At 42.8% G+C, this 23,226-nt stretch overlaps 7 protein-coding genes and 1 pseudogene across 7 annotated transcripts; 5 read left to right on the top strand and 3 right to left on the bottom strand.

Annotated features, from left to right (window-relative positions):
• The first annotated feature begins 76 nt into the window (after positions 1-76).
• On the top strand, positions 77-6,026 carry LOC145702923 (transmembrane protein 131-like). The gene is made up of 10 exons (XM_081780217.1): positions 77-161; positions 239-469; positions 509-798; positions 842-1,138; positions 1,183-1,405; positions 1,450-1,627; positions 1,668-2,027; positions 2,070-4,775; positions 4,821-5,373; positions 5,609-6,026. Exons 1-10 carry the CDS (start codon positions 98-100, stop codon positions 5,651-5,653), a joined length of 4,947 nt encoding a protein of 1,648 aa, XP_081636343.1. The 5' UTR covers positions 77-97; the 3' UTR covers positions 5,654-6,026.
• A 61-nt stretch (positions 6,027-6,087) lies between these two features.
• LOC145702927 (aconitate hydratase, mitochondrial-like) lies at positions 6,088-8,926 on the top strand. The gene is made up of 7 exons (XM_081780222.1): positions 6,088-6,291; positions 6,333-6,958; positions 7,003-7,438; positions 7,481-7,783; positions 7,827-8,290; positions 8,338-8,512; positions 8,555-8,926. The coding sequence occupies exons 1-7, from the start codon at positions 6,106-6,108 to the stop codon at positions 8,681-8,683; spliced, it is 2,319 nt and encodes a 772-aa protein (XP_081636348.1). The 5' UTR covers positions 6,088-6,105; the 3' UTR covers positions 8,684-8,926.
• An 89-nt stretch (positions 8,927-9,015) lies between these two features.
• On the bottom strand, positions 9,016-10,926 carry LOC145702936 (uncharacterized). The gene is made up of 7 exons (XM_081780233.1): positions 10,588-10,926; positions 10,460-10,545; positions 10,079-10,394; positions 9,835-10,037; positions 9,448-9,790; positions 9,262-9,404; positions 9,016-9,221 (listed from the first exon to the last, which is right to left on the bottom strand). The coding sequence occupies exons 1-7, from the start codon at positions 10,882-10,884 to the stop codon at positions 9,047-9,049; spliced, it is 1,563 nt and encodes a 520-aa protein (XP_081636359.1). The 5' UTR covers positions 10,885-10,926; the 3' UTR covers positions 9,016-9,046.
• A 146-nt stretch (positions 10,927-11,072) lies between these two features.
• LOC145702949 (carbohydrate sulfotransferase 12-like) lies at positions 11,073-11,642 on the bottom strand. Its single transcript, XM_081780249.1, has 3 exons — positions 11,529-11,642; positions 11,284-11,488; positions 11,073-11,243 (listed from the first exon to the last, which is right to left on the bottom strand). Exons 1-3 carry the CDS (start codon positions 11,602-11,604, stop codon positions 11,117-11,119), a joined length of 408 nt encoding a protein of 135 aa, XP_081636375.1. The 5' UTR covers positions 11,605-11,642; the 3' UTR covers positions 11,073-11,116.
• Positions 11,643-14,507: 2,865 nt separating this feature from the next.
• LOC145703575 (uncharacterized) lies at positions 14,508-16,494 on the top strand. The gene is made up of 7 exons (XM_081780951.1): positions 14,508-14,675; positions 14,722-14,906; positions 14,948-15,289; positions 15,326-15,579; positions 15,640-15,932; positions 15,974-16,205; positions 16,247-16,494. The coding sequence occupies exons 1-7, from the start codon at positions 14,573-14,575 to the stop codon at positions 16,455-16,457; spliced, it is 1,620 nt and encodes a 539-aa protein (XP_081637077.1). The 5' UTR covers positions 14,508-14,572; the 3' UTR covers positions 16,458-16,494.
• Positions 16,495-16,904: 410 nt separating this feature from the next.
• On the top strand, positions 16,905-20,172 carry LOC145702008 (atrial natriuretic peptide receptor 1-like; annotated as a pseudogene).
• Positions 20,173-20,646: 474 nt separating this feature from the next.
• Positions 20,647-21,887, bottom strand: LOC145702938 (annexin A13-like). Its single transcript, XM_081780236.1, has 5 exons — positions 21,744-21,887; positions 21,339-21,703; positions 20,929-21,293; positions 20,825-20,888; positions 20,647-20,784 (listed from the first exon to the last, which is right to left on the bottom strand). The coding sequence occupies exons 1-5, from the start codon at positions 21,841-21,843 to the stop codon at positions 20,704-20,706; spliced, it is 975 nt and encodes a 324-aa protein (XP_081636362.1). The 5' UTR covers positions 21,844-21,887; the 3' UTR covers positions 20,647-20,703.
• Positions 21,888-22,152: 265 nt separating this feature from the next.
• On the top strand, positions 22,153-23,173 carry LOC145702940 (uncharacterized). Its single transcript, XM_081780238.1, has 5 exons — positions 22,153-22,225; positions 22,268-22,641; positions 22,689-22,782; positions 22,832-22,905; positions 22,986-23,173. The coding sequence occupies exons 1-5, from the start codon at positions 22,172-22,174 to the stop codon at positions 23,143-23,145; spliced, it is 756 nt and encodes a 251-aa protein (XP_081636364.1). The 5' UTR covers positions 22,153-22,171; the 3' UTR covers positions 23,146-23,173.
• Positions 23,174-23,226: the final 53 nt, after the last annotated feature.

Below are 23,226 nucleotides of genomic sequence, written 5' to 3'. Positions count from 1 at the left end.
ATTCTGTTTAAACCAAAATACCTTTGATAATAATTATATTTAAAATTTAAAGAAATTGAATATTTTTTAACGATTTTGTTTAGAAAAACAATGAGAAATGGCAAATACAGCAATGATATCGATATTACTTCTTTTGTCGTTAGCAAACGGCCACAATATAGGCAAATAGGCTATATGTAAATATATAAATACAATTTATATAATAATCAGAAAAGAAACATTCAAACAGATTCTTTAGGACAAAACTACGATGAAGTACAAGTTCACTACTCCAAGTTTCCCCTCACCCCCAACACTCCCCCTCCAGAGCAGCGTTACGTTGCTTTTGACAACCCCCCACACGAACAACGAATCATCTCCCCCAACATTGGCCATTATGTGTCGAATAATCAGTTTATGGAGCAAGGAGCCATTCCTATTCCTAAAAATATGCCCTACATCAAACAAAGCGAGAAAGTTCCTTACAAAGGTAGGTAGATTTTGCGACCAGAAAATATTGGGATAATAGGGATGTGGGTTCGCTTTGATCCACCCTTCCTGGACTTTGGAAACACTCACTTGGGCTTGGAAGTCAAAAAAGAAGTCCGCATCATCAACATGCACGACGACGAAGTTGTGGACATCAGCTCGATAGACTCACCCAACAAATACTTTTCAATAGTTCCCCCTAAGCAGCGAAAACTTCAACCCCATGAAGCAGTGACTTTTGAGGTCATTTTCCTCCCGAGAAAGATCGGAAACGTCGAGCAAACACTTTTTATCAACACTGGAACTTCAAAATTAACCCTACCCTACCCTGTAAGTCTATCTCGCTTCTCTCATATCTTACCTATTTTTTTAGCTTTTTGGCGTAGCAACTTCAAATCCGTACCGTTTGCCAACTTTTTTGAACACGAAAATTCCCCTTGGAGAGCGACAAAGCTATAAACTCTCGCTCTACAACCCAGAAGAATGTCCCCTTCAAGTCACGGAGCTTTATTCGAGCTCACCACGAGTACAAATTCTTCTCAACAAGTCCGGTGCTAGGGTCAAGAAAAAAGAACTGACGGTCTTCCCCAATGAAGAAAAGCACATTGCGACGGCAGTATTTATTGAAAAAAATTATACCGGGCTACAGTCAGCTTTCGTCCGTTTTACAGTAAGAAATAGGACTCTCAGCCGGGGTCTTTATAAATGATTCAGGTAAATCGGACGATGCCTTGTGAAAAGAAGCCGCCGTTAAAACTGATTTTTCCGTTCGATGTAGAAGTTTCAAATGTTCCAGCGGTTTATCCGAAAGAATGGATGCTGGACTTTGGGATTGTTCATGAATCGATGAAATCCGTTAAGAAACCGATTATTATTCGGAACGTAGGCATCAACGATTCCGTTACTTTTGACTGGATTCGACAACTTCCTGTAGTTCGTAAGTCATCAATTCTTTGATGATCTGCCTGATTTTTTTTTCAGAAAAATCTATAAAGCTCAATATGAAAAACTCGATGAAAATCCCCGACGCTGGCCAAGAAGCTCTCTTGGGCAACGCTACGTTTTTGTACGACGAGGCCTTTGCTACAGGAAAATCGTTTTTCAGTGGCCTTCTCAGGCTTCACTGGCGCCCGAATATGATTTATAGGGACTTAGAAATGTAAGACAAGCAATAATTATCTGTTGATGACACTTTTTAGTCCTTGGCAAGCTCGGATCTTACGAGGCGAGCTGGAACTTGAGCAAAGTCAGTTGAAATTCCTGCTTTCTGAAATTCGCGAGACGCAAGAAAAAGTTCGCAAGATTACCATCAAAAACACAATGGATGAGCCCATCTTCATCAGCAAAATCGATGTCGACTACGACAGGGACGATCCCGATCGCGAGAATGCCTTCAAGATCCGGTATTTACAGGACTCGCGGATTCTCAAGTCTGGTGAAGAAAGTGAGTTCTTTGAGATTGAGCTCGCTCACTGTAAATGGAATGAAACGATCAAACAAATTGATTGTCCAGAGGATAGAACGATCGAGACCCAAATAAATATTCACACCAATGCCAGGTTCGTTTGAACTTGATCTTCGATTTAAAAGTATTGCTTTAGTGTATTTAATTACGATCTATTATTTTACTACGGTCTGGTGAACTATCAAGTCTCGATTCCCGATCCTTCCATCAACAGCAACTCTTCAAAGATCGAGTTTGGCTTGACCGCAACTGGAGACCAAAAGTGCCAGGTCATAATGCTTTCAAACAAGAATCCGATTGATATCGCACTCGAACGCTATCAAATTGAAAACTTGCCAAACTACGGCATCACGCATAACATGTGGCCGATGACGAGTCTCGAATTCGGCAGACGCGATGTCTCTCATCGGAAAATGCCGTCCGAGTTTCCCCTCACTTTGAAAAAGAAGTCGACTTCTATTTTCGAGTTCTGTTTAGGAGTTGCTGAGCAGCGGCGTATAGAAGGAACGCTGGCAATTGTGTCGCATTTCCAAGTGATCAGAATACCTTTTGAGGGAAAGTGGTACGATGGAAGCATGAAAATCATGGACAGTCCAGTCAAACTTCCACAGAGTTTTCCCGGGAAGAAAGTTTCGGCAGAAATTTCCATGTTTTCTACTTTCCAGCGAGATCTTCATCCCAGTAGCGTGATTCCCAATGAAATCGGCATCGTTCGTTTTATTCCAAATAACAAAGTTGTCCATGCAATGACAAAGACCACCGTCGGCAAATTAGAGTTCGACGGCCGACAGTACTGCAAAGGAGAATACTTCGCAAAGTGCGAGTGTATGGGTAGTCTGCGGCCAGATAATAAATGCGGCAAAGCGTGGCTTTCTTCTTTGGATAGACCCCATCAATCGGCAAAGAACGATGCAGAGCTCTATGATCGCTTCAGAGCCCACTTCAAAAAACAAGAATCAGAAACGAGAACATCTCTGACTATAATGACTCAAGAAAATGTGCTTTACGACTTTGACTTCAAACCAGATTTCACCTGGCCTCGATTAGCGCAAGTAGTAACGAAGGAGACATTCCTACAGCATCCGATAGTTTTTGCTCAAACTGCAGTAACGATTCCACACAGATTACAAGCTCAACGCGTCATCAAAATAAAAAATCCATCCGATGATTACATAATGTTCCAACCAGTGCTCCTCGGTGACATTCAGCAAAATTACCGTATTGAGAAAGCTCTCAAAGATGATTATCCTTACCTCCATCCAAAGAATGATTTCAACTATTCACCTGATTTTGCAATAGTTAGGAAGAATGTTTCGACCAAAAATGGCGAGTATCAGCTCCCTCGTCCAGTCATTCCTCCGCAGTCGGAAGAGACGATTGTGCTGACTTTTATTCCCAATAGAGTTGGAATGCACGAAGCAGTCTTACTGCTGCGTAATAATCTGACTGTACTCGAACCTATTCGACTGATGGGAAAGGGAGTCAAAGAGGAGATAAAGCTAAAAGATGGAAATAGCTACTTCACGATGCTCTTCAGAGACGATGATCTAAAGGACTGCTACTTTACAAAGCCGGGCGAGTTACCGTTTAAAAAGGGCTCAAAGACGACATTGATCTTGGAAAATTTTTCCGTTATCCCTTCGAATATCGTTCAAGTTCGCATTAATGGTGAATACTGCGCGTCAGATGGTTGGGAAGTTCAGGATTGCTCGAAAGTGACGGGAAAACTTTCTGATGGACACATGCCCGTCGGAGATAAAGAGCCTGCGTATAAGGAAATAAAGCTAAAATACCGACCTGATTTCTCGATGCTAGAAACGCAAGCGATAATGGACATAACGACGGAGTTTGGCGGCAAGTTTGTGTTTATGCTTCAGTCCAGAGTGCCAAAAGATCACATTCAAGCCTGTCGTGCCAGCATTCCCCGCCCACCTTGGGAAGCTAGTTGTCGAAAAATCATCGTCGCTATGATGTGGCTTCTCTTGTTTGGAATCATTATCATGGGATACATCGAAGCTAACTGTGTGACACACGACTACTTCGAAAAGTTCGGAAAAGTGGCCACTATTCCAGCAAGTGTGATTGACCCCCTTATGCGCAAAATGTATAGTCACCTCAAACGCAAGCGACCTGAGGCAAAGGTGGCACCTATCCAAAATCACAACTATCCCTCTATCAATAAATTGCTCGATACAAGCCAATTCAAACCTGTATCGAACGATGAAATCCAGAGGATGTTAAAAGAAGGTGAAGCGCTTGCTGCGAAAGAAGCAAAGAGGGAGGAAGAACTACTCGAGAAGAAAAAACCGAAAAAGGAAAATGATCCGCCATCATCAAGGCCTGCTCGTTATTCCAGCGTCGAAGAAATCCCCGCCGAAACTCATGAAGAAGAGGAGCCAGAAGAAAGCCTTCCGGAGTGGGCCGACGAGAGCACGACAATTTCAGATCAATCCAAATACGAGTCCGACTTCAAAGACCTGTCGAAGAGAGCCCAACAGTTGGAGAAGGAAATGGCGCCGAAAACGCCGAAAAAGACTCAAGTGCGCAAACGTGTTAAGACCCCGCGGGACAAGCGTAAAAAGACGAGCCGATCCAGCTCCCTGTCTTCGTCTGCATCGAGTGTCCAGCCGACCCCAAGGGCAAAGGCCAAACCAACAAAAGCTGCGCCTGTTGAGGACATCCCCATATCTGATTCGACTGATTCTTCTTCTGGCCACGAAGGAGCGCTTCTTCCACCGACGAAAGCTTTTCTCACTCGAGATCACATCCGCAGCGTCAAACTCGAGAGTACAGTATCCTTACCGCAGCTCAAGCGCAGTGAAACACCACCAAAACCTGACAGGTATTGTTTTGCAAACACGTTTCTAGAATATAAACATGTTTTTAGCGATGATGAAAAAGAATCATTTGATCCCTTTGGTTTGAATACGATTGGACAAAATGTTGAGCGGGAAATTCAACGTCAAGAAAACATCAGCGCAACTCGTCCAAGAGTCTTCGATCCAGCGCCCGGACGAAATCCACGACCTGGTACATCATTTTACCAGCAGCCCTTCAATTCCTACGATCCTTATCAACCGAGATATGGAGAACTTCGATATCGCCCGGAAAACTACCGACCAGACGATTACCATGAACGACCATGGCCAACGGAAAACAGAGCTCCGTTCCGAACAGACATCTTTGGACAGAGCCAGAGCTTCAGAGAATCTCAACCAGCTCAAAATACTGGCTTCCTTCAGTCAAACAGTCCACCCGTTTCTGCTTTTGAAAGTCTAACGAACCGATCTTCTACGCTTCCGCCTCCTGGATTCGGCAGCAAAACAACTTCTAGTCCTGCCGACATCCGATCTGTTTTTGGAAACGAGCAGTCGTCTCTTTTTACAGGAGAAATGACTTCTGAGGAACGAAAGAAGCAGGACGAACGCATCCGAGAAGCCGTAAGTAATTCGATTATCGGATAAGTAGCCGTTCATGTCGAGACGCATTACTAATCTTGAAATTGGCGCTTTCTTATAAGAAGGAATTAATTAGACTACGACTTTAATTGAGAACTGCGTTATGTAACTCATTATCTTAGTTTTCTGAATGAGTCACTTTGCCTCTGCGGCGTAAAGCTTGCCCTCTTTTCTCTGGGCAAATCAACAAGAGAGATTCTAATTCAACGAAATTCAGGGCGAACGCTACTCTACCAAGATCCGCGGAATCTGGGACAACTAGCATCCAAGAAGAATCACTTAAAATCATTTACGAAATTATTTCATCCCTCCATTGACCTAGTTCCATCATCCCCTTTATTTTTCTAGATCCCATTGACCTTTTCAAACCATAATGCTTTCTATTAGATCAGAAATCAAATTTCTTCAGTTAAGACTTACTTCTATTTATAACAACTCCTCATCGCTGAATCTTGCTTTTATCTGATGTTATCTTCGTAGCTCCCTTATTTCCCAGACTGTTTAGCCGGAAGCATTTATTTTCGAGTTGCTAAAAAATCCGTTGCGAACCCCCGTAATCGCAGTGCTAGTTATCATTTCATCGTTTTTTCCCTCGTTTCTCATTTCAACGAGAATCAGAGAAAAGCATGTTGCAGAAGAATTGATAATTAAACATCAATTATAAGTAGCTCTGACAGTCAGAGTCTGACTGTTATTTATTGACAACGGCACAATATGACAATAAAAGGGTTTAGAAACGGAATGTTGAGGGCCCGCTTGGCTGCAAAGAAATGCAGCAAGGCTGCTTCGAGCGTGCCAATGTCACGATTCGACGATGCCCCAGTCAACTACGAGGGTCTCGCCAAGAATATCGATATTGTCAAGGGCCGACTTAACCGACCTCTTACTCTTTCCGAGAAGGTAAGCTATTCAATCATGAGCGTTGCCCTAATTTATTTCAGGTCGTCTACGGTCACTTGGACAACGCCGCCGAGGCCGACATCCGACGAGGTGAATCTTACCTGAACCTCCGACCCGACCGAGTTGCCATGCAGGACGCCACCGCCCAGATGGCCATGCTCCAGTTCATCTCCTCCGGCATGCCCCGAGTCGCCGTTCCCTCTACCATCCATGCCGATCACTTGATCGCCGCCGAGAACGGTTCCGTTGCCGATCTTAAGGTTGCCAACACCCTTAACCGAGAAGTCTACGATTTCCTCGGCTCTGCTGGTAAAAAGTACGGTGTCGGCTTCTGGGAAGCTGGCTCTGGTATCATTCACCAGATCGTCCTCGAAAACTACGCCTTCCCCGGTGTCATGCTTATCGGTACTGACTCTCACACTCCCAACGGTGGTGGTCTCGGTGGCTGCTGTGTCGGCGTTGGTGGCGCTGATGCCGTCGATGTCATGGCTGGTATCCCATGGGAACTCAAGTGCCCCAAGGTCATCGGTGTTGAATTGACTGGCAAGCTTTCCGGCTGGACCTCTCCCAAGGACGTCATCCTCAAGGTCGCTGACATCCTCACCGTCAAGGGTGGTACTGGTGCCATCGTCGAATACTTCGGCCCCGGTGTCGAGTCTATGTCTTGGTAACCTCTGAAAATCTAAACCACATTATTATCACTGTTTCTAGCACTGGTATGGCTACTATCTGCAACATGGGTGCTGAAATCGGTGCCACTACTTCCATGTTCCCATACAACCACCGAATGCGAAAGTACCTCGACTCCACCGGCCGATCCGCCATTGGTGACCTCGCTGATGCCAACCAGGGTCTCCTCTCTGCTGATGCCGGCGCTGAATACGACCAGCACATCCACATCAACCTCGATGAGCTCCGACCCGGTATCAACGGTCCATTCACCCCTGATCTTTACCATCTCGCTTCCGAGGTCGGTAATACCGCCCGAAAGAACGACTGGCCCGTTGAGGTCAAGTACGGTTTGATTGGTTCTTGCACCAACTCCTCCTACGAAGATATGGGCCGAGCCGCTTCCCTCGCTAAGCAGATTGCTGACCGAGGCATGACTTGCAAGGCTGGCTTCTCCATCTCTCCCGGTTCCGAACAGGTGAATATCGAATTCTAAGCACGCCTCAAGCCTCAATTTTAGGTCCGAGCTACCATTGAACGGGATGGCTACACTGAAATCTTCGAGAAGGTCGGTGGTGTCGTTATGTCCAACTCTTGCGGTCCATGCATTGGTCAGTGGAACCGAAAGGACACTGAGAAGGGCGAGAAGAACTCCATCGTCACCTCCTTCAACCGAAACTTCACTGGACGAAACGACTCCAACCCAATGACCCACGGTTTCGTTGCCTCTCCTGAACTCGCTACTGTTTACGCTATCACCGGAACCCTCGACTTCGACCCCGAAGTCGATGAGCTCACTGCTCCCGATGGATCCAAGTTCAAGGTTTGCAATCATATTACTTCGATTATTCTTACTTTTTGTCTAGCTTGAGACCCCATACGGTGACGAACTCCCCGGCAAAGGATGGGAAGCTGGCAAGAACTACTACACTCATCCACCAGCAGAAGGTGCCGGTGAAGTCATCGTCGATGAGAATTCCCAGCGACTCCAGCTCCTCGCCCCCTTCAACGCTTGGGACGGAAAGAACCTCGAGAACGCTCAGGTCCTCATCAAGGTCAAGGGCAAGTGCACCACTGACCACATCTCCGCTGCCGGTCCATGGCTCAAGTTCCGAGGTCACCTCGACAACATCTCCAACAACTTCCTCATCACTGGTCTCAACTCTGAGAACGAAGAGATGAACAACGTCTGCAACTGGACTACTGGCGAACGAGGTGGTGTCCCAGACATTGCCCGACAGTACAAAGCCGCTGGCGTCCCATGGGTTGTCGTCGGTGACGATAACTATGGTGAAGGCTCTTCCCGAGAACACGCCGCTCTTGAGCCCCGGTAATAAAAATTGCATTTTATTTGATTTGAAATTATGAATTTTATAGACATCTTGGTGGCCGAGCTATCATCGTCAAATCCTTCGCTCGAATCCACGAGACTAACCTCAAGAAGCAGGGTATGCTCCCACTTACCTTCGCTGATCCCGCTGATTACGACAAGATCCGACCCGATGACAAGATCACCCTCACCGGCATCACCGAGCTCGCTCCTTTTAGCCAGGTTCATCTTGCATCTTTATGCTCAAACTAAACATCATCATAGGTCACTTGCACCGCCACCCACGCCGACGGCAGCTCTGACTCTTTCCCATTGAACCACACTTTCAACGACCTCCAGATCAACTGGTTCAAGAACGGTTCCGCCCTTAACTACATGAAGAGCAAGATGTAAAAATCAAAAGTCCCGAACCATCTACTTTCCGTTTCTGTGATAATTCCTTATTTATAAGCTGTTTCAAGGAGCAGCTACTCATGTACTAGCCCCTCTCCTAAGTTCAACAAACCCTTATTTATGGCATTCGGAAAAGGAATGCAAAGACACCAAATATAGCTCATTCTTCATATAGTCTGACTTTACTACAGTCTCTAAATTTGAGAGTTGCATTTCTAGGAATAAATTATTGTTGAGAGAGCGTTCATAGTGCGGGATGCGAATAGAGTGTGACTTTATTCGAATCACGTTTCGTTAATTTTGCAGCTCATAAGCATACGCAGGGGAGAAGATTAATGTAAAAATGTATTTATTTGGACAGAATTAGACAAGGAATTCAGGACATTGCTCGCCGTAATTATTTCTCATCATGAAAACAACTGGGTTATCGAGACCACGTCTTGTTTGTTTTGATTCTTCTTCGATGAAGTTTGGTCTGAGATACTGGCCATTGGCTCCCAATTTTTCTCCAACGTTTATCCATTGTTCAAAGGGAAGACTTAAATATATAAGCAAAGGTTAGTAGTCTGCAGACATACTTAGAATTTGGTTCATTGTGATATTCTCGACCTCCAACGATCAAGAGATGGCGTTCGTCCTGCCAGATAGTTGTATGATACACTCTTGGTGTTCTCAAAAGACCTTCAACCTCCCAGGCGTAGTTTTGTCCCTCGAGGCCTTCCTAGAATAATCTAGGTAAAAATCAATTTTTCCTGATTCCTTACCTCGAATCTCATAACAGCTCGATCGCTGATAGTTTCACCGCCAATAATTTCCCGTAATCCTCCAAAGACCCAGATCCATCTATCGTAAGCGACTGCTGAGTGGTGTATAACTCGGAAGGGAAGATCGGGAAGATGCTCCCATCTATCCTCCTGACTGAGATCTGGAACAAAGAATTCAGATTCGGCATTCGGGGATGTATCTTGGTTCTTCATCTGCTGACCACCAATAAGAACCGCCCTGTTTCTCCACGTAACGATAGCACCATCTGCGTGTCCTTCAGTTGAATATTCGTCAAGACGTTCCCATCTGATGAAAGCCTCTGTGGCGGGGTCCCAGTTTCCACTTAATTTTAACATGATTTTGAGTTTGAGTTACTTGATACCTACATATAGCACATATTTCCTTGTTCTCTTGGCGAGCATAAAACGAGAACATCAGTTCCAATGTCGAAGTTGACTCCAGTACAGCTATGTCCTCGCCAGATTTGCTTATTTTCGGGTTTATCGACTCCATCTTCTCCTTTGATACGAGGAAGTTCTTGTCCAGTTCTTACGCGAAGACCACAGTCTCCAATAGTGTAAACTTCGTTCTAAAGGGAAATATTTTTTTAAGGTACTTTCATGCTCTTACATTTTCGCCCCCAAAAACGAATTGCTGGCCTTTGTAGACAGCAAAGCACTCCGAGTGGAACTCCTCGGTAGGATAAGTGGCGAAATCAGAAAATTCTGAGACAATTGGTTCAGTATGAAGCCAATTATCATCATCGATTTGCTCGACGCCGATCCATTTGAGCAAGAAAGGATCTGACTCAAGCTCCCCGTTGTAACTTTTGTGTGTGAAGATCAATGCAGTCTGGTTGGTAGCTTCATTGCAAAAGTTCGGACAGGGACATCCCCATGGACAGAGAGCGCCACAGGGACAGCTTTGATGACATCTTACAAGCGCTGTTTTTGGGTTATTATTTTGTCAAACGAATAATGAAGTAAAAAAATAACAAATTAACCCGATCCTAATCCACATTTTTCGGAGCAAGGATAGTCGAAGATTGGGCAGTCGTTAAAACATTCGCAAGCTTTTTCATTGCACAATTTTGTACACTGAAATAAGTTTTTTTTTTGGTCGATTAAAAATTTCATTACCAAAACTGCTTCATCGTGGTATAGATCAGTGCATGTATTTTCACACTCCCAATTTCCACCATTCGCATAGCAGGGACAACCCCAAGGACAAACGGCGTGACAAGGGCAGCTTTGAAAGCAATTTTCGTGTATACGCAGGCATTCATGAATTTTGTCGTAATTACCGCCCGCTCCGGCAATACAAATGTTTAGATCGGTGTTACACCCATCTTCACACACTTCCGCCAAGTGAAGAGCGTTGCAACTTTCATTAAAATAGGCCTGTGCTCCGGCAACGAGCAGCAAAAGATGCCACATTTTCTCTCGAAATTAGCCTTAGCTAATCGAAAAACGAAACTGATGTCCAGTTTTGAACATGTGTTAAGTTCTCAAGATTTTTGGATTCTTCTTCTTGAATAGAAATTGAAGTTTACCGGCCAACTGATAGCAGGTGTCTTTAATCACTCGACGGAAATTTTTTTTCTCATAAATTTATTGCACAGAAATTGAAGAAGCATTGCAGATTATTTTTCAATAAGATTTCAATAAGCTAGTTTTGGCAGCCTTCGTAGTATTTCGATAAATAACTTTTTCGCATTGGAAAAAGATTTGCACGTGACTGATCTCTTTGTGCTACAGAAGCTGCTTTTAGATCCGATCTTGTCGCATCGATGAAACTAAAAAAATTTAAATCTGTTGTTCACAACGCTTATTTACCCAAGAACTTCGTCAGGAGAGTATCCAAAGAGCACAAAATCCGCATAGTAATGCTGATAAATCTTCTCAGCAGTAAGCCGAGGCACAGAACTCCATTTCATCTCCTCTCGACCAGCCGGAGACCATGAATATTTTCCAGGGACATGCGTTTGCTCGTTAACGCCAAGTCGTTTTAGTAAGTATGGAGTTTCGTAAAGACTTTCCTCTATAAAATTATAGTGCAAAAACTTGGGTCAAAAGGTTACCTAGATGGATGATATACTCGTATTCAACGGCACAAGGAGCACATTGGCCGTAAAGAGTTCTCCAGTGGTGGTTCATTTTTGAATTACCAGGGTTAGCGACGATGTATTCGGCGAATGCTTGAGTTTGGTTTATTTCGATATTCTGAGGCTGTTAAATCTTTTGCCTCTTTTATTGATACTTGATTTCTTAAAAAACCGTTCCTTCGAATGAAGAATTTCTACCAGCTGGAGGCCGCGAAGTTTGAAAAGGCTTGATTCCGGCCCAATATGGCGCATGGAAGTGGTTCGTCTTGTCAGCAATAATTCCTCGCATGCGCTTCTTTGCTTCTGATATGTTTCCTTCTTCTACAAGTTGAAGAATTCTTGATCCCGAAAAGCTAAAGAGAGGAGGTTTAAAATGTCGGAATATTTGTAGATCGTACTCATCAAAACTTATTTCTCCGTGCTCATCAAGATGATTTCTGCTTTTGTCATTCCACGCGGAAAATAATCTAGCAAAGGGATTTCTGGTGTTCGCAACTTTTCTTTCCCATCTCAACGGCTTGGTCTTATTGCTATCGATTTGCTTGGTGGTTAGAACTGGAAGAAGACTGTATAATTTTGGCGGGTAGAACGTCTCGGGCTCTCGTTTTTTCCCGTCAATAATGGAGTTCAGGGTATTCATTCCTCGCTGCCAATTAGTTGTACCGCATTTTGGTGGTAAACAGATCAAGATATTGAATGGATCTTCTACCAATCTGAAAATACCCGTACTCAAAATTTCTCCTTGCATTTTATAGTTACCTGACAGCAGGGGTCTAAATTCGCAGTGCGAATTCGCTTTATTGCGAAGCGATGCGAAGCGAAGCGAATTCGCTTTCGCTTCGCTTCGCACTTGAGAGCAGAATTCGCTTCGCTTTCGCTTCGCAAAAATTCCCAAATTTTCGCAAAAATTTTCGCACTGCAAGCGACTTTTCTATTCGGAAGAGTCTTAATCAAAGAGTTGGAGAGGGGCATTATTGATGCCGTTATAAATTCAAGTTTTCTCAGTCTTGTCAAGACGAGTCTAATGGTGGGTCTAACTCTCAATAAATCCAACGGTTGACTGGTTATAGAGCTGGTCCTGGCCATCATGGCAAGAAATCGTCGATTGGCCATCCGAATGCCCGGCCGAAATCAAGGGCCAAGAGTCGCGCCGTCCGAATGCCCGGTCGAGCTGGTGATGGGATATTCAATATATAAGGGCTAGAAAAATATGTTTCGAGACTCTCGAATCGAGAGGCTTTTGATTCAGTTAGAGATTTGAGCATGAGAGCATAAATAGTTGTAAAGAATGCGAAATTTAAGAATTTTCCTCGGCGCGGGCTTGACCAACTGCCCAAAAGCGCTGAATTCCCCGAAAGTGCCGAGCTTGCCCAAATGCACGAAATGCCCGCTTTTGCCCGGCCAAATTTAAGTAGCTAAGCCGTCCGAATGCCCGGCCGAACAAATTTTGTCCGAAAATTGTCCGTTTTCCCCGACTTCCCGATGCGGCATCGGCGATACCCGAATAGTCACCCCTGATATCGAGTTTATTACTAATTTTGAATAATCAACAGTTAGACCCACCATTCGGCTTATATTGACGAGCTGGAAAAAGGTACAGTAACAGATTTTTTTGTAATTTTCTGCCCCAAAAATAGGTTTTTGAAATCATCTTCGCTTTTGAGTGTCTGATTGCTAAAGATTCTTGCCAGAAAATGCGTTTCAATTCAAGCGAAAAAATTTTCGCTTTTTTTCGCAATTTTCAATGATATTTCGCTTCGCTTTCGCTTCGCACATGGGCGAAAAATTCGCTTCGCTTTCGCTTCGCAAAAAGTTTGAAAAAATGGTTCGCTTTCGCTTCGCTTTCGCACTAGGATTTCGGCTGATATTTAGACCCCTGCTGACAGCAGATTGCGGTACATTATCAGGTCTGCATTTTCCTGGCGACTTCCACGCGGGCGGTATGGGTTTGGAAACATCATAAATGATTTTATGAAGCTCTAAGAGATTTTCAAATGTGCCAGTCATCATAAGCTGCTGAATCTTTTTGATGACCGAACATCCTCTACGCATCACTTGCTTCCGGTGCTCGAAGGTTGCTTTGAGCTCCTCGTCTATTAATGGAAGATAATTTATAAAAAAATATATTCAATGATTACCTGTAGGTTTCTTTGCACTTTCTTCGTTTCCGGATTCCCTACTTTCGCCGTTTTCATAAATGTTCGACAAATTTTCTTCTTCATATTCATCTTCAATTTCAATCTCTGAGTCGTAGTAAGACTCAAAATTCTTGATGACATCTTCTCTAAAGGTCGACACTGGCTTTGATTCTATTTTGTTCACCATCGCCGAGCGTAAAATTAAGAAAACTCCGAAAAGAAAAAGTACAAAAATAACATCTTTTATCATTTTCAATCGCCATGGCGGTGTCAAGCTCATTGAACGCTCTCTGTTTCTGACGCTCTTTTTTCTTTTTAACTTGAAACTTTCGAGCTGAAAGTCTTAAAAGTAAATCCTTTTACGGTAGGTCTACTCTTGGCTATTTTGAAAAACTGGCCGATAATAAAAATTTCTTTTGTTGCGATCCAACAATAGCGTAAAGTCATTGGAGCGGTTTGAGACTCGCGGCAGCGTTGGGTTACGATAAAGGAGGAAAATAAATAAGCGTTGACATTTGCGCCTATTTTGATAAGCGGTTTCCGATATATCATAATATATTATCGCGAATCCCAGTTATTTATATTCCATATTAATAATTGGAATCCAATTATTGGATATTATCCATGTCAAGATTGTCGATTTAGCATCCTTATTTTCAAATAATAATTTTAAGGTAATTAAAATTATTCTTATTGAAAAAAATTGGCATATAAAATTGTCTAAATTTCCATGAGACTCCAGCAGATGATCACCGAAAGACCATTTGACGCTGTTGACGAAGAGAATTGTTTTCTCTTGCCTAGAAGATATGCACTGGGAAAATACCAGCTGGCACTTTTTGCTTCCAATCACAAAAATTGCGTGCGTTGGATTTCGTGAAAATGATCAAGTTTTTGCTCCTTTTCGGGACGTCGTGGGCCTTCTACAATGAGTCCTGCAATGCCCTTGATTTGTCAAAAGTTTGCGAGGATGAGTGCAATACAGGTACACCAAGTTTTATAAGGACTTATTCTATGCCAATCTATAATAGAGATGAACATTTGCATCTCACTGTCAAATGGTGACTACGACAAGATCCACAAATGCCTGAGAGACCACGAGACTTGCTTCGAAAACTGCCCATGCCATTTGAACTGCATGTGGGGTTGCCCTTGCGGGGACAAATGGAAGTGTCCTCAAAACTGTGAAGATATCTACGAGGAAGAAGCTGGCCGGGTAATTTTCAATTATCGCTTTTCTTTTTACAATTTTATTAGTGCAAACAAATCTGCGATACTCAAGTGTGCAGCTGTGTCAAACAATGCGATACTTACGACAATGAATGTGTCCAAGACTGCATTGATAAACATAAGCAATGTCTCCAGCGGTGTCCTTGCGGCCCTTACTGCCCTGATGGTTGCCCATGCGATGGTTTCTGTGATGAACAAGCTAACCACACAGCTCTCATCATCTCTGAGTGGGGAGGCAGAGACAGCGGTGAGAAGAGGCAAGTGCCATATGTTTTCAAGTGGGTCGTTGATGAATACCATCTTCCGCTACCGAATTACTCTACCTTTGAACATCATGTTGGCCATGGAAGCTGTCATGTCCAATTTCGGGTAAGCCAAAACTAAAAATGCTTAACTTATTCAAAGGGTGAATTCTACATCCTCGGAGGTAGCGGCGGTAAATACGCCAACAACGATTACAGTGACGATAGAGTGTCTCGAGTCGGCCCATGCGGACTAGAATACATCCAACAAGCATCCCTCCCAACCCTCACGGATGGCGTCACTGAATACGGCTGGTCTGGGCATAGTTGCGCAACTGTCAATTATGACCAAGGAGACGACCGAGTGATGGTTTGTTCTCCTCACTGGCCCGCCAACTCACGTGATCGCTGTTGGTAGTAAGTAGACGCTCTAAGCAATTTTAAAGCCATCTTCGAAAAATAATAAAATCATATCAGCATCAAGGATGTCAAAGAAAACTGGGAAGAGCTTCCTCCTGAAGACATCCTAGATTATGGTCACGGAAATGGTGCCATGGTTTACGTTCGAAACCGAGCTTATATGATTGGTGGTGTTGACGTAAATCCGGACACCCAAAACCCAGATTATGGCGAAGAATCTGGCACTCATAAAGTTGAGTTTTATCTCCCAAGAATCGGAAACGGCGAGGGATGGGCTGAAATCGCAGATTTTCCCCGAGCAATCAAAGATCATGCAGCCTTGGCTTACGATCGATGGATTTATGTATTTGGTACAGTAAGTTTTTATTCGCATCAATAATCTTCTGTTAAGGTGGTGTGATTCATGACAATACTGAGCATATTGCTTCCGATCATGTTTACTCATTCGAAGTTGATGGTAACGACGAAAATGATGGCTGGCATCGACATCGAGATATGGCTAAGCCTCGATTTGGCTTCTCTGCAGTTGTTGCCACTCCTCGACAAATTCTGCTTGTCGGTGGACACGATAAACTCGCAGATGTTGAAGGTTTTCCCGAAGATTTACCTATCGACTCAAGCCCGTAAGTCAATTTTTTTTTAATCTCTTTGACTGTTCTTTTAGAATGAGCGTTGAAAAATGGACAAACGAACGGCCAGCACCCCTTCTTGATGAAAACGGTGTTTTCAAAGAGCCTATCTGGACTGATGAGCAAGAATCTGAGTTTACTCTCGATCGCTATATGTACCCAGCAGTATTTATGGTCAACAACCGGTGGATCGAATGGGAGTTCAACTTTGATTGCGATGTTATTCCTGTTCAACCAATTGTCTAAAATTTTGCTTTGAATAAATATCTTTTTACAGTAACAAGTTTCTACTTAGAGCAGCTTTTACCAATATACACCGCGCGCAGCATATTATGCAAATGACAGTTTTTTGTAATGAATTCGAATTTTTCTGTGTAGTCAGTGATGAGCTACTATGATAGTTTTACTTCCCTTTTTACTATTTTCGTGCAATGCAAGAATTTTAACCGTCTTCTGCTCAAACTACAGTGATTGGAGTTGTGAAAACATAGAAACAATATTACGAGGATTTCCTAAATACGAGCTAATTCAAGGTAACCACACAAAATCGTAAACTAACAACCAACAAAAAACATTCATAAAGAACGAAAACACTGCGACAATGTTGAAATCTTATCAACAGGAATACGAAGATTCAATAAAATTCTCCCACCTCGTACTGTTATCGATACAACTTATCCATACAATGAAGACATGAACTTTGCTATTGGCTTTTCTTGTCCCAAAGGATACGACACACTTCTCAGCCAAAGCGCTCACTGGAGCTTTGATCATCGAAATAGGCCGATCACTGTTCCTGATGATAGAACCGGACTACCAGTGGTCACGGTTGGGCACAGATTGGATAATAATTATCGAAATGTTATATCGCTTGGTCCAAGTTATAAATATATCGCCAAGTCGATGTGGAGCATGAAGACCTATTTCAACTGGAAGCGGATAATTATGATCATTCTACCGCTCAAACGTAAAAAACCTCTTTTTAATTCAGTTCGATTGCTATGATTTTAGCTGATAATAGCCCTCCATATTCATCGACAGATTCTTATGACACTGGAAGAAGAATGTTATACATAGAAAAATACTTCAATGAACAATCAGAAGGAACAGCAAAACATATCGTTTCTGCTCTAATAAAAGGACAGCGTAAATTTCTCCCGGGCTCATATTCCTCAAACGAAGACTGGAGCGTTCCTCAGAGCTTGGAAGACATTATTGACTCTTTCGACGTCATTTTTGCTCCGCCAAATGTTTTCAAGGATATTCTTAATAAAAAACATCAGCAGCGCGACGACTCGACAATCAACTGGTTCATCAAGGAGCTCTTGAAAAAAACCTGGGTTCTACTCAATGAATACAATCTGGAAGGCGATCTGGCACCAAGCGGCTTTTTGTCGTATTTGGATGTTTATCAGGAAAGGCTTAACTTGTCTTTTTCGCTTTGTAATAGTGCAAGTTGTATCCAAAGAAAAGATACAAGAACAAATCAATTTTCGACCAACAATTGATAATCATCTCAGAATTCAAATGCCAACAAGTCCGATTCTTCGTGGCTACACAGCAGCTATTGACTTCTATCGTATCTGCCTCGATTTCTACGACATGCAAATCCCCCCAAACGGATCTCAAGTCGTTCAGGAAGTAACTGAATACATCGAAGATCCACGCACTGGAAGACCAACATTCGTTACAAGATACGCCGAACAGATTGAGCTCGACGAGGACAACTTTCAAATCGGTCATTTTTCTCTCAGGACTTGCTTGAAATTAGTTGGAAATAACAAGAGAGCTATATTTCACTCAAAGGAAAGTTACTTTGATCGAAACCTGAAAAACTGGAAACAGCTCATCCGAGTTGACCATGGAGAGGAAATCTATCGCGTCTGCAATACTGATGTTTGCTACATTGTTCTTCAGCGTCTCAACCATACAGGTGACCTTTTTTATTCTGTTTTGTTTGATCAACGCATCATCTAGAACCGACAGAAGATGAAGAGTATGAAGAAGAGTTCTTCACAACTGAGCAAATCATTCTCTTCGTTCTTGGTGGCACTGTTGGTCTGGTCGGCGTCATTTTCGTACTACTAAAGGGATCCGGCTTGTTCATGGACTTTTTGTACGAGCGTCAGCTTATCAAGCTCGAATGGGAAATCCCCGCGTCAAGGATTTTTATGATCCGAGATGCAAACGAAATGGCATCTGGTAACTCTTTCAGACGATCAACATCGAGATCAACAACGCGAAGAGGGAGCAGATTTAATTTGATAGAAGGCGTGAAGATTCCGTCGAGGCGCTTCTGTGAACTTGGAGTTTACAATTTGAAGATTGAGAAATCAGGGCAGCGGAAACGAATTCTAGTTGGTTTACTTCCACTGGAAACTAAACTGCAGCCAAATCGAGATAGCCTCCAATCGATCAGAAGAGTGATCAGAATTGAAGGGCCCAACATCGCAAAATTTGAAGGCATTTTCAACTCTCGGACAAAAAGCTACAGGGTGATTCACTATTGCAACCGCGGTAGCTTGCACCACTTTCTGTCCTCAAATTATTATGCAAATCTTGAACTGACTCTTGAAGTCAAGCTTGTTCTCGCAATCGATATTCTGTGCGGACTCGTTTATTTGGAAAATGAACTTGGCTTTCATGGAGCCTTCTCATCCAAGAGTTGTTTACTTGACGCCTGTTTCAGAGTAAAGATATCAAATTTCGACCCTTGTCGGCCAGCTAAATCTCAACCTGATATTTACAAAGCTCCAGAAACTCTTCGATTTTACGTTTCTCAAAAAGATCCGCCCAATATTCTCAGACGATGCGATGTCTACTCCTTTGCAATCGTCTTCCAAGAAATTCTTTACCGAAGAGGGCCATTTTACATCGGCGACGAGACTTTCACTGAGGAACAGAAAATTGAACAAGTTCGCGCTGTTCAGTCGGAGATATTCAGACCAACTCTTGAAAAACCGACTTCTTCAAATGAGCATTGGCTGACACCTGAAGAAGTTGCTTTGTTAGAAGCTTGCTGGAGTGAAGACGCTTATAAAAGACCCGCGTGGTTCAGAGATATTTTGCCACACTTTCAGTATTCACACTCTTCAAGATTTGGAGAAAAGAGCAAGTCAATCATTGATTCCTTCGTTGGTCTTCTTGAAACTTACGCGGAAAATACAGAGCGTCTTGTGAAAGAAAAGACAAAAATTTTGGAATGGTTTGAATAATTTTCATTTAATTTATTCTCTTAATAATCTGAAAACCAATAGCAGCTTGACGAAAGAGACCGGGTCGATGCGATATCTTCAATGTTTCTTCCACGAAAAGAAGTTGCTCAAATCAGAAATGGTACGATACCGGAGCCAGAGTATTTTCCAAAGGCATCAATTCTCAACTTCGACATTGTTGGTTATACAAAAATATCAAAGCGATCTACACCAAAAGAGATTTTCCTGATGCTGGAGACATTATTTACCCTGTTTGATGATACACTTCACAACTTTCCGAATCTTTTCAAAGTTGAAACTCTCGGAGACTCGTATATGATTTCTGCAGGATGCCCCGTCAAATATGAAAATCATGAGGTCGATCTTGCTCGTTTCGCTCTTCAGGTATCATGGGAAGGTGTAAAAGTCTTGAGTCAAGAACATAGATACGGTGCAAAATACACTTGAACTTTCGGATCCAACACTTGAATATGGAACGGCTTCGGATGCGAATAGGTATTGCTACTGGCGGGGTAACTTCATGCATTCCGAATCTCAATATGCCTAAATTTACTGTCATCGGCGAAGCAGTACAACGAGCGCTAACACTAGAATCCGAATGCCAAATTAACCGAATTCATTGTGATGATGCTACCCACAGTGCACTCGACCAGACTGATCTATTTCAATTTGAAGAATCAAGCTCTGTTTCTGGCCCTGCCTTTTACTCATGGCTTCAACATCAGACTTTTTATCAATATTTTTGATGTAATGAAGCCATAATAAAGATTTTGACAGAATTCAAGAGTCCAAACTACATCACCCAGGGAAGACTCCGACCCAAATCCCGTCAGACGGTCATCTATCGGTAAAGCGGGAAAACTAAAGCTGCTTTTCTGATAAATTTTATAGGAACACAAAGCTCGTTCGAGACGCAAGAAGATCCTTGTCATCTGACAGAATCATGAGACAGGCTTCAGAAGAAGATGATACGCTTGAACCCCTCACTCCTAGATTTGTGTCTATCAATGAGAACTTTTACGATGGGCGGATTTTGAAGAAGGAATTGTCTAACATGCAATCAGAAAGCTCAACGAATCTGCGTCTAAGTACCGCTTTAAAACATTATTCTAGTGTGAATGATCATTTTAGGAAATACCGATCTCAATCTTGATGATCGCGTTTCTTCTGGAACTCGACGACGCCCTCGACTACTGTCACAATAAAATTTCCAATAAATGTTTTTTAAGAAATCTTTATTTAGAAAATTTGAGAAATAGTAATCAGGTTAGCACAAGTTACTCAGAAACAATTTTGAGAAGGGCATCGCAGCAGTCGCCTCGGAAATCTCCGTCAAGAGCATCTTCAAGAGATTTACCCTGGGATATGTTAAATTGATAAAGCATTATTCGAATTTACCTGATCGGCTTCGTATTCTTCCTTGATGTTTCCAAGAATAGTCTCAGAAGTGGAAATGATGTATCTAAAACACATTGAAACACAGAACACAAACAAACTTCAACCTGAAAATATCTTCTTCTTCTGTTCCAAGACCTTTCATAGCCTTGTACAGCTGTCGAGCGTAGAAATAGGCGGGGTTCTTTGCGAGTCGTACGATTGCCTTGTATCCCTTTCGCAAGTCTCCTCTGCACTCTGATTCGATTGCTTCTTCGAGGGTGTTTCCAGCAATGTCTTCATACTTGTTCATGATGACGCGTAGCTGGAGCCAGCTCTTGTGCGAGAGAATCTGTGTGAAAACACTCTCGTCTGTTCCCCATCTATCCTCTCCAGCATCATAGAGAGCCTGGGCATCAGCCTCAGCTTCGTCCTCGTCAATTTCATCGACGCCTTCTTCTCGAGAGCACTGCAGAACAGCGACCAAGAGATGCTGAAAGGAAACCATAAATTAAACTTGCCGGGAGATGACATTTACCTTGAAGTCACCGCGAGTCTCTCTGCATACATCATCTTCGAGGTCTCGATCAAAGACTTCAGCGTACGTTTCTTTGATTTCTTCAAGTTGTCCGTTTGTCTTTGTGCAGATGATTTCGATAAGAGTGCTCTCGTCAGTGCCGGGTCCTTTCATAGCCTTTCTCAACTGACGAGCAGCATATTCAGAGGGGCTTCTTGCGAGACCTTTGAGAAGTCGTCGAAGGTCCTTTCGGCGGATCTTGTCGAGTCGATCATACATGTCCTCGCCATAGAGTCCCTTGTAGTTTTCAGCGATCTCGAGTCGCTGAGCGTTCGATCTATTGCAGAGGATCTCGATGATATCATCTTCGTGGACTCCAATCCGCTCTTAAATAATTTAAACCGCTATCTTTCGAGTCAAGTTTACTATGGAACGCTTCGTGAAGTACTTCGCAATCAGCGTCGCAGTCGAAGTCCTCAAAGTCAACAACGGTTCCTCGAATCTCAAATCCACAGATGTTACCCATTTTCTTCTCTTAGTCGTATTTAATAAGACTCGGAAATAAGAGTATTCTTCACGTCGACGTATTAATAATCAACCAATGATTCAGCAGATTCTATTTGCATTGCAATATTTCTGCAAATCTATCATATTTACGACTGCATATTCGCGGAAAGTCGAATTTAATGCTCATCGTTGCTGATTCCGTGCTTCGGAAATCAACAACGAAAGGTACTTTTTGATTTTTTATTTTAAATTTAAAATCTTATATAATCTCTAGAAGGAAAATCTATTTATGCGACAAGCAATTAATAAATGATAGTTATCAGGATGAGCTCGTAGGGCTTTATTTAATGAAATTCTTCTCCATACGAAGAATTCTCTATCGCAAGCTCACCCTGAAAGAGGTTATCATCTCACGAATAAAATTCTTTTGTCAAAAATTTTAGGCAGAAAATCTTCTAGGCGTGAGCAAAAGCAGCTCTCCGAAAGAGATCAAGAAGGCTTACCTCGAAAAAGCGAAGAAGTATCATCCAGATAATCAAGATTCGGGCGACGCGAAGAAGTTCAGAGACTTGAAAGAAGCTGCTGAGATCTTAGAAAACCCGGCGAAGGCAGAAATTGAAAGGACAGAGTCGAGCTGGGACATAAGAAACGCAAGGCAGCCAAATCCGAATTCGAAATATGAACGGAGGTATCAACGGGATCGTAAAGATGCAGCCGGGCCTCAAATGGAATATCGTCGACCTCCAGAAGCTACGTACTGGGTCTTTGCTCCTTTAATTGGTACATTCTGCGTCTTCAAACTCTACCAGTACTTTAGGTAAGTTTTTCTTTTCAAGGACTTTGAAAATTTATTTCAAACAAAAGAGACGCCGCAGAAGAAGTGCGCCTCGAACCGTACGAAATAACTCCCGAGCAACCATTTGACGAGCAACTTGTGATTTTGCTGGTGCGGATAAAGGTTTGGACGGCATGTGATAAATGTAAATAATTTAATGCATTTGCTTCAGAAACGACGGCGGTATAGATTTTCCATCAAACAGCTCATTCTGGAATACAATAACCACATACAACGCGGTCTTCGCGAGCGGGTTCAAATAATACAACAATTTTTAATAATAAATACAGCAATTGCCAATTCTTGATTGCTGAACCCTTTTAAAGACCCGCAATGCTGTCAAACGCTGAAGTCTATAAAATATCTGTTCTCTGCCGACGATTTGAAGAGCGAGCCATCGAAGTGCTTGATAATCCTGATCTTCTTGACTTTTATATTCAACGTCACGACGTATTATATCTTCCAGAATTATATTCATCCATTTAGATTGCTCGTGCGCGAATAACTTGATCGAAATCCATCTTGACTTGCAGGAGATAATCCAATTCTCATTGTTGTGTTTTCAAA

This window comes from Oikopleura dioica, chromosome PAR (genome assembly GCF_907165135.1).
Source record: "Oikopleura dioica chromosome PAR, OKI2018_I68_1.0, whole genome shotgun sequence".
Classification (NCBI taxonomy): Eukaryota; Metazoa; Chordata; class Appendicularia; order Copelata; family Oikopleuridae; genus Oikopleura; species Oikopleura dioica.
The sequence above is the reverse complement of the archived record's forward strand: the minus strand, read 5'-3'. Positions and strand labels throughout refer to the sequence as shown.

What these genes read in the sequence shown, in the direction of transcription:
- LOC145702923 (XM_081780217.1), top strand. Translation starts at nt 98, where the DNA reads ATGGCAAATACAGCAATGATATCGATATTACTTCTTTTGTCGTTAGCA. An exon ending in AGCAAACGGCCACAATATAG is followed by an intron (nt 162 to 238) that starts GCAAATAGGCTA and finishes CAGATTCTTTAG; the next exon opens with GACAAAACTACGATGAAGTA. An exon ending in AATTAACCCTACCCTACCCT is followed by an intron (nt 799 to 841) that starts GTAAGTCTATCT and finishes CTATTTTTTTAG; the next exon opens with CTTTTTGGCGTAGCAACTTC.
- LOC145702927 (XM_081780222.1), top strand. Translation starts at nt 6,106, where the DNA reads ATGACAATAAAAGGGTTTAGAAACGGAATGTTGAGGGCCCGCTTGGCT. An exon ending in GGTGTCGAGTCTATGTCTTG is followed by an intron (nt 6,959 to 7,002) that starts GTAACCTCTGAA and finishes CACTGTTTCTAG; the next exon opens with CACTGGTATGGCTACTATCT. An exon ending in CACGCCGCTCTTGAGCCCCG is followed by an intron (nt 8,291 to 8,337) that starts GTAATAAAAATT and finishes TGAATTTTATAG; the next exon opens with ACATCTTGGTGGCCGAGCTA.
- LOC145702936 (XM_081780233.1), bottom strand. Translation starts at nt 10,884, where the DNA reads ATGTGGCATCTTTTGCTGCTCGTTGCCGGAGCACAGGCCTATTTTAAT. An exon ending in TGCTCCGAAAAATGTGGATT is followed by an intron (nt 10,395 to 10,459) that starts AGGATCGGGTTA and finishes TAACCCAAAAAC; the next exon opens with AGCGCTTGTAAGATGTCATC. An exon ending in GAGCTGTTATGAGATTCGAG is followed by an intron (nt 9,405 to 9,447) that starts GTAAGGAATCAG and finishes AGATTATTCTAG; the next exon opens with GAAGGCCTCGAGGGACAAAA.
- LOC145702949 (XM_081780249.1), bottom strand. Translation starts at nt 11,604, where the DNA reads ATGAACCACCACTGGAGAACTCTTTACGGCCAATGTGCTCCTTGTGCC. An exon ending in CGAGTATATCATCCATCTAG is followed by an intron (nt 11,489 to 11,528) that starts GTAACCTTTTGA and finishes ATAATTTTATAG; the next exon opens with AGGAAAGTCTTTACGAAACT. An exon ending in TCTCCTGACGAAGTTCTTGG is followed by an intron (nt 11,244 to 11,283) that starts GTAAATAAGCGT and finishes AAATTTTTTTAG; the next exon opens with TTTCATCGATGCGACAAGAT.
- LOC145703575 (XM_081780951.1), top strand. Translation starts at nt 14,573, where the DNA reads ATGATCAAGTTTTTGCTCCTTTTCGGGACGTCGTGGGCCTTCTACAAT. An exon ending in CGAGGATGAGTGCAATACAG is followed by an intron (nt 14,676 to 14,721) that starts GTACACCAAGTT and finishes AATCTATAATAG; the next exon opens with AGATGAACATTTGCATCTCA. An exon ending in TTACCTATCGACTCAAGCCC is followed by an intron (nt 16,206 to 16,246) that starts GTAAGTCAATTT and finishes CTGTTCTTTTAG; the next exon opens with AATGAGCGTTGAAAAATGGA.
- LOC145702938 (XM_081780236.1), bottom strand. Translation starts at nt 21,843, where the DNA reads ATGGGTAACATCTGTGGATTTGAGATTCGAGGAACCGTTGTTGACTTT. An exon ending in GAAGAAGAAGATATTTTCAG is followed by an intron (nt 20,889 to 20,928) that starts GTTGAAGTTTGT and finishes AATGTGTTTTAG; the next exon opens with ATACATCATTTCCACTTCTG. An exon ending in AAGAATACGAAGCCGATCAG is followed by an intron (nt 20,785 to 20,824) that starts GTAAATTCGAAT and finishes AACATATCCCAG; the next exon opens with GGTAAATCTCTTGAAGATGC.
- LOC145702940 (XM_081780238.1), top strand. Translation starts at nt 22,172, where the DNA reads ATGAAATTCTTCTCCATACGAAGAATTCTCTATCGCAAGCTCACCCTG. An exon ending in AAACTCTACCAGTACTTTAG is followed by an intron (nt 22,642 to 22,688) that starts GTAAGTTTTTCT and finishes TTCAAACAAAAG; the next exon opens with AGACGCCGCAGAAGAAGTGC. An exon ending in TTTTGCTGGTGCGGATAAAG is followed by an intron (nt 22,783 to 22,831) that starts GTTTGGACGGCA and finishes CATTTGCTTCAG; the next exon opens with AAACGACGGCGGTATAGATT.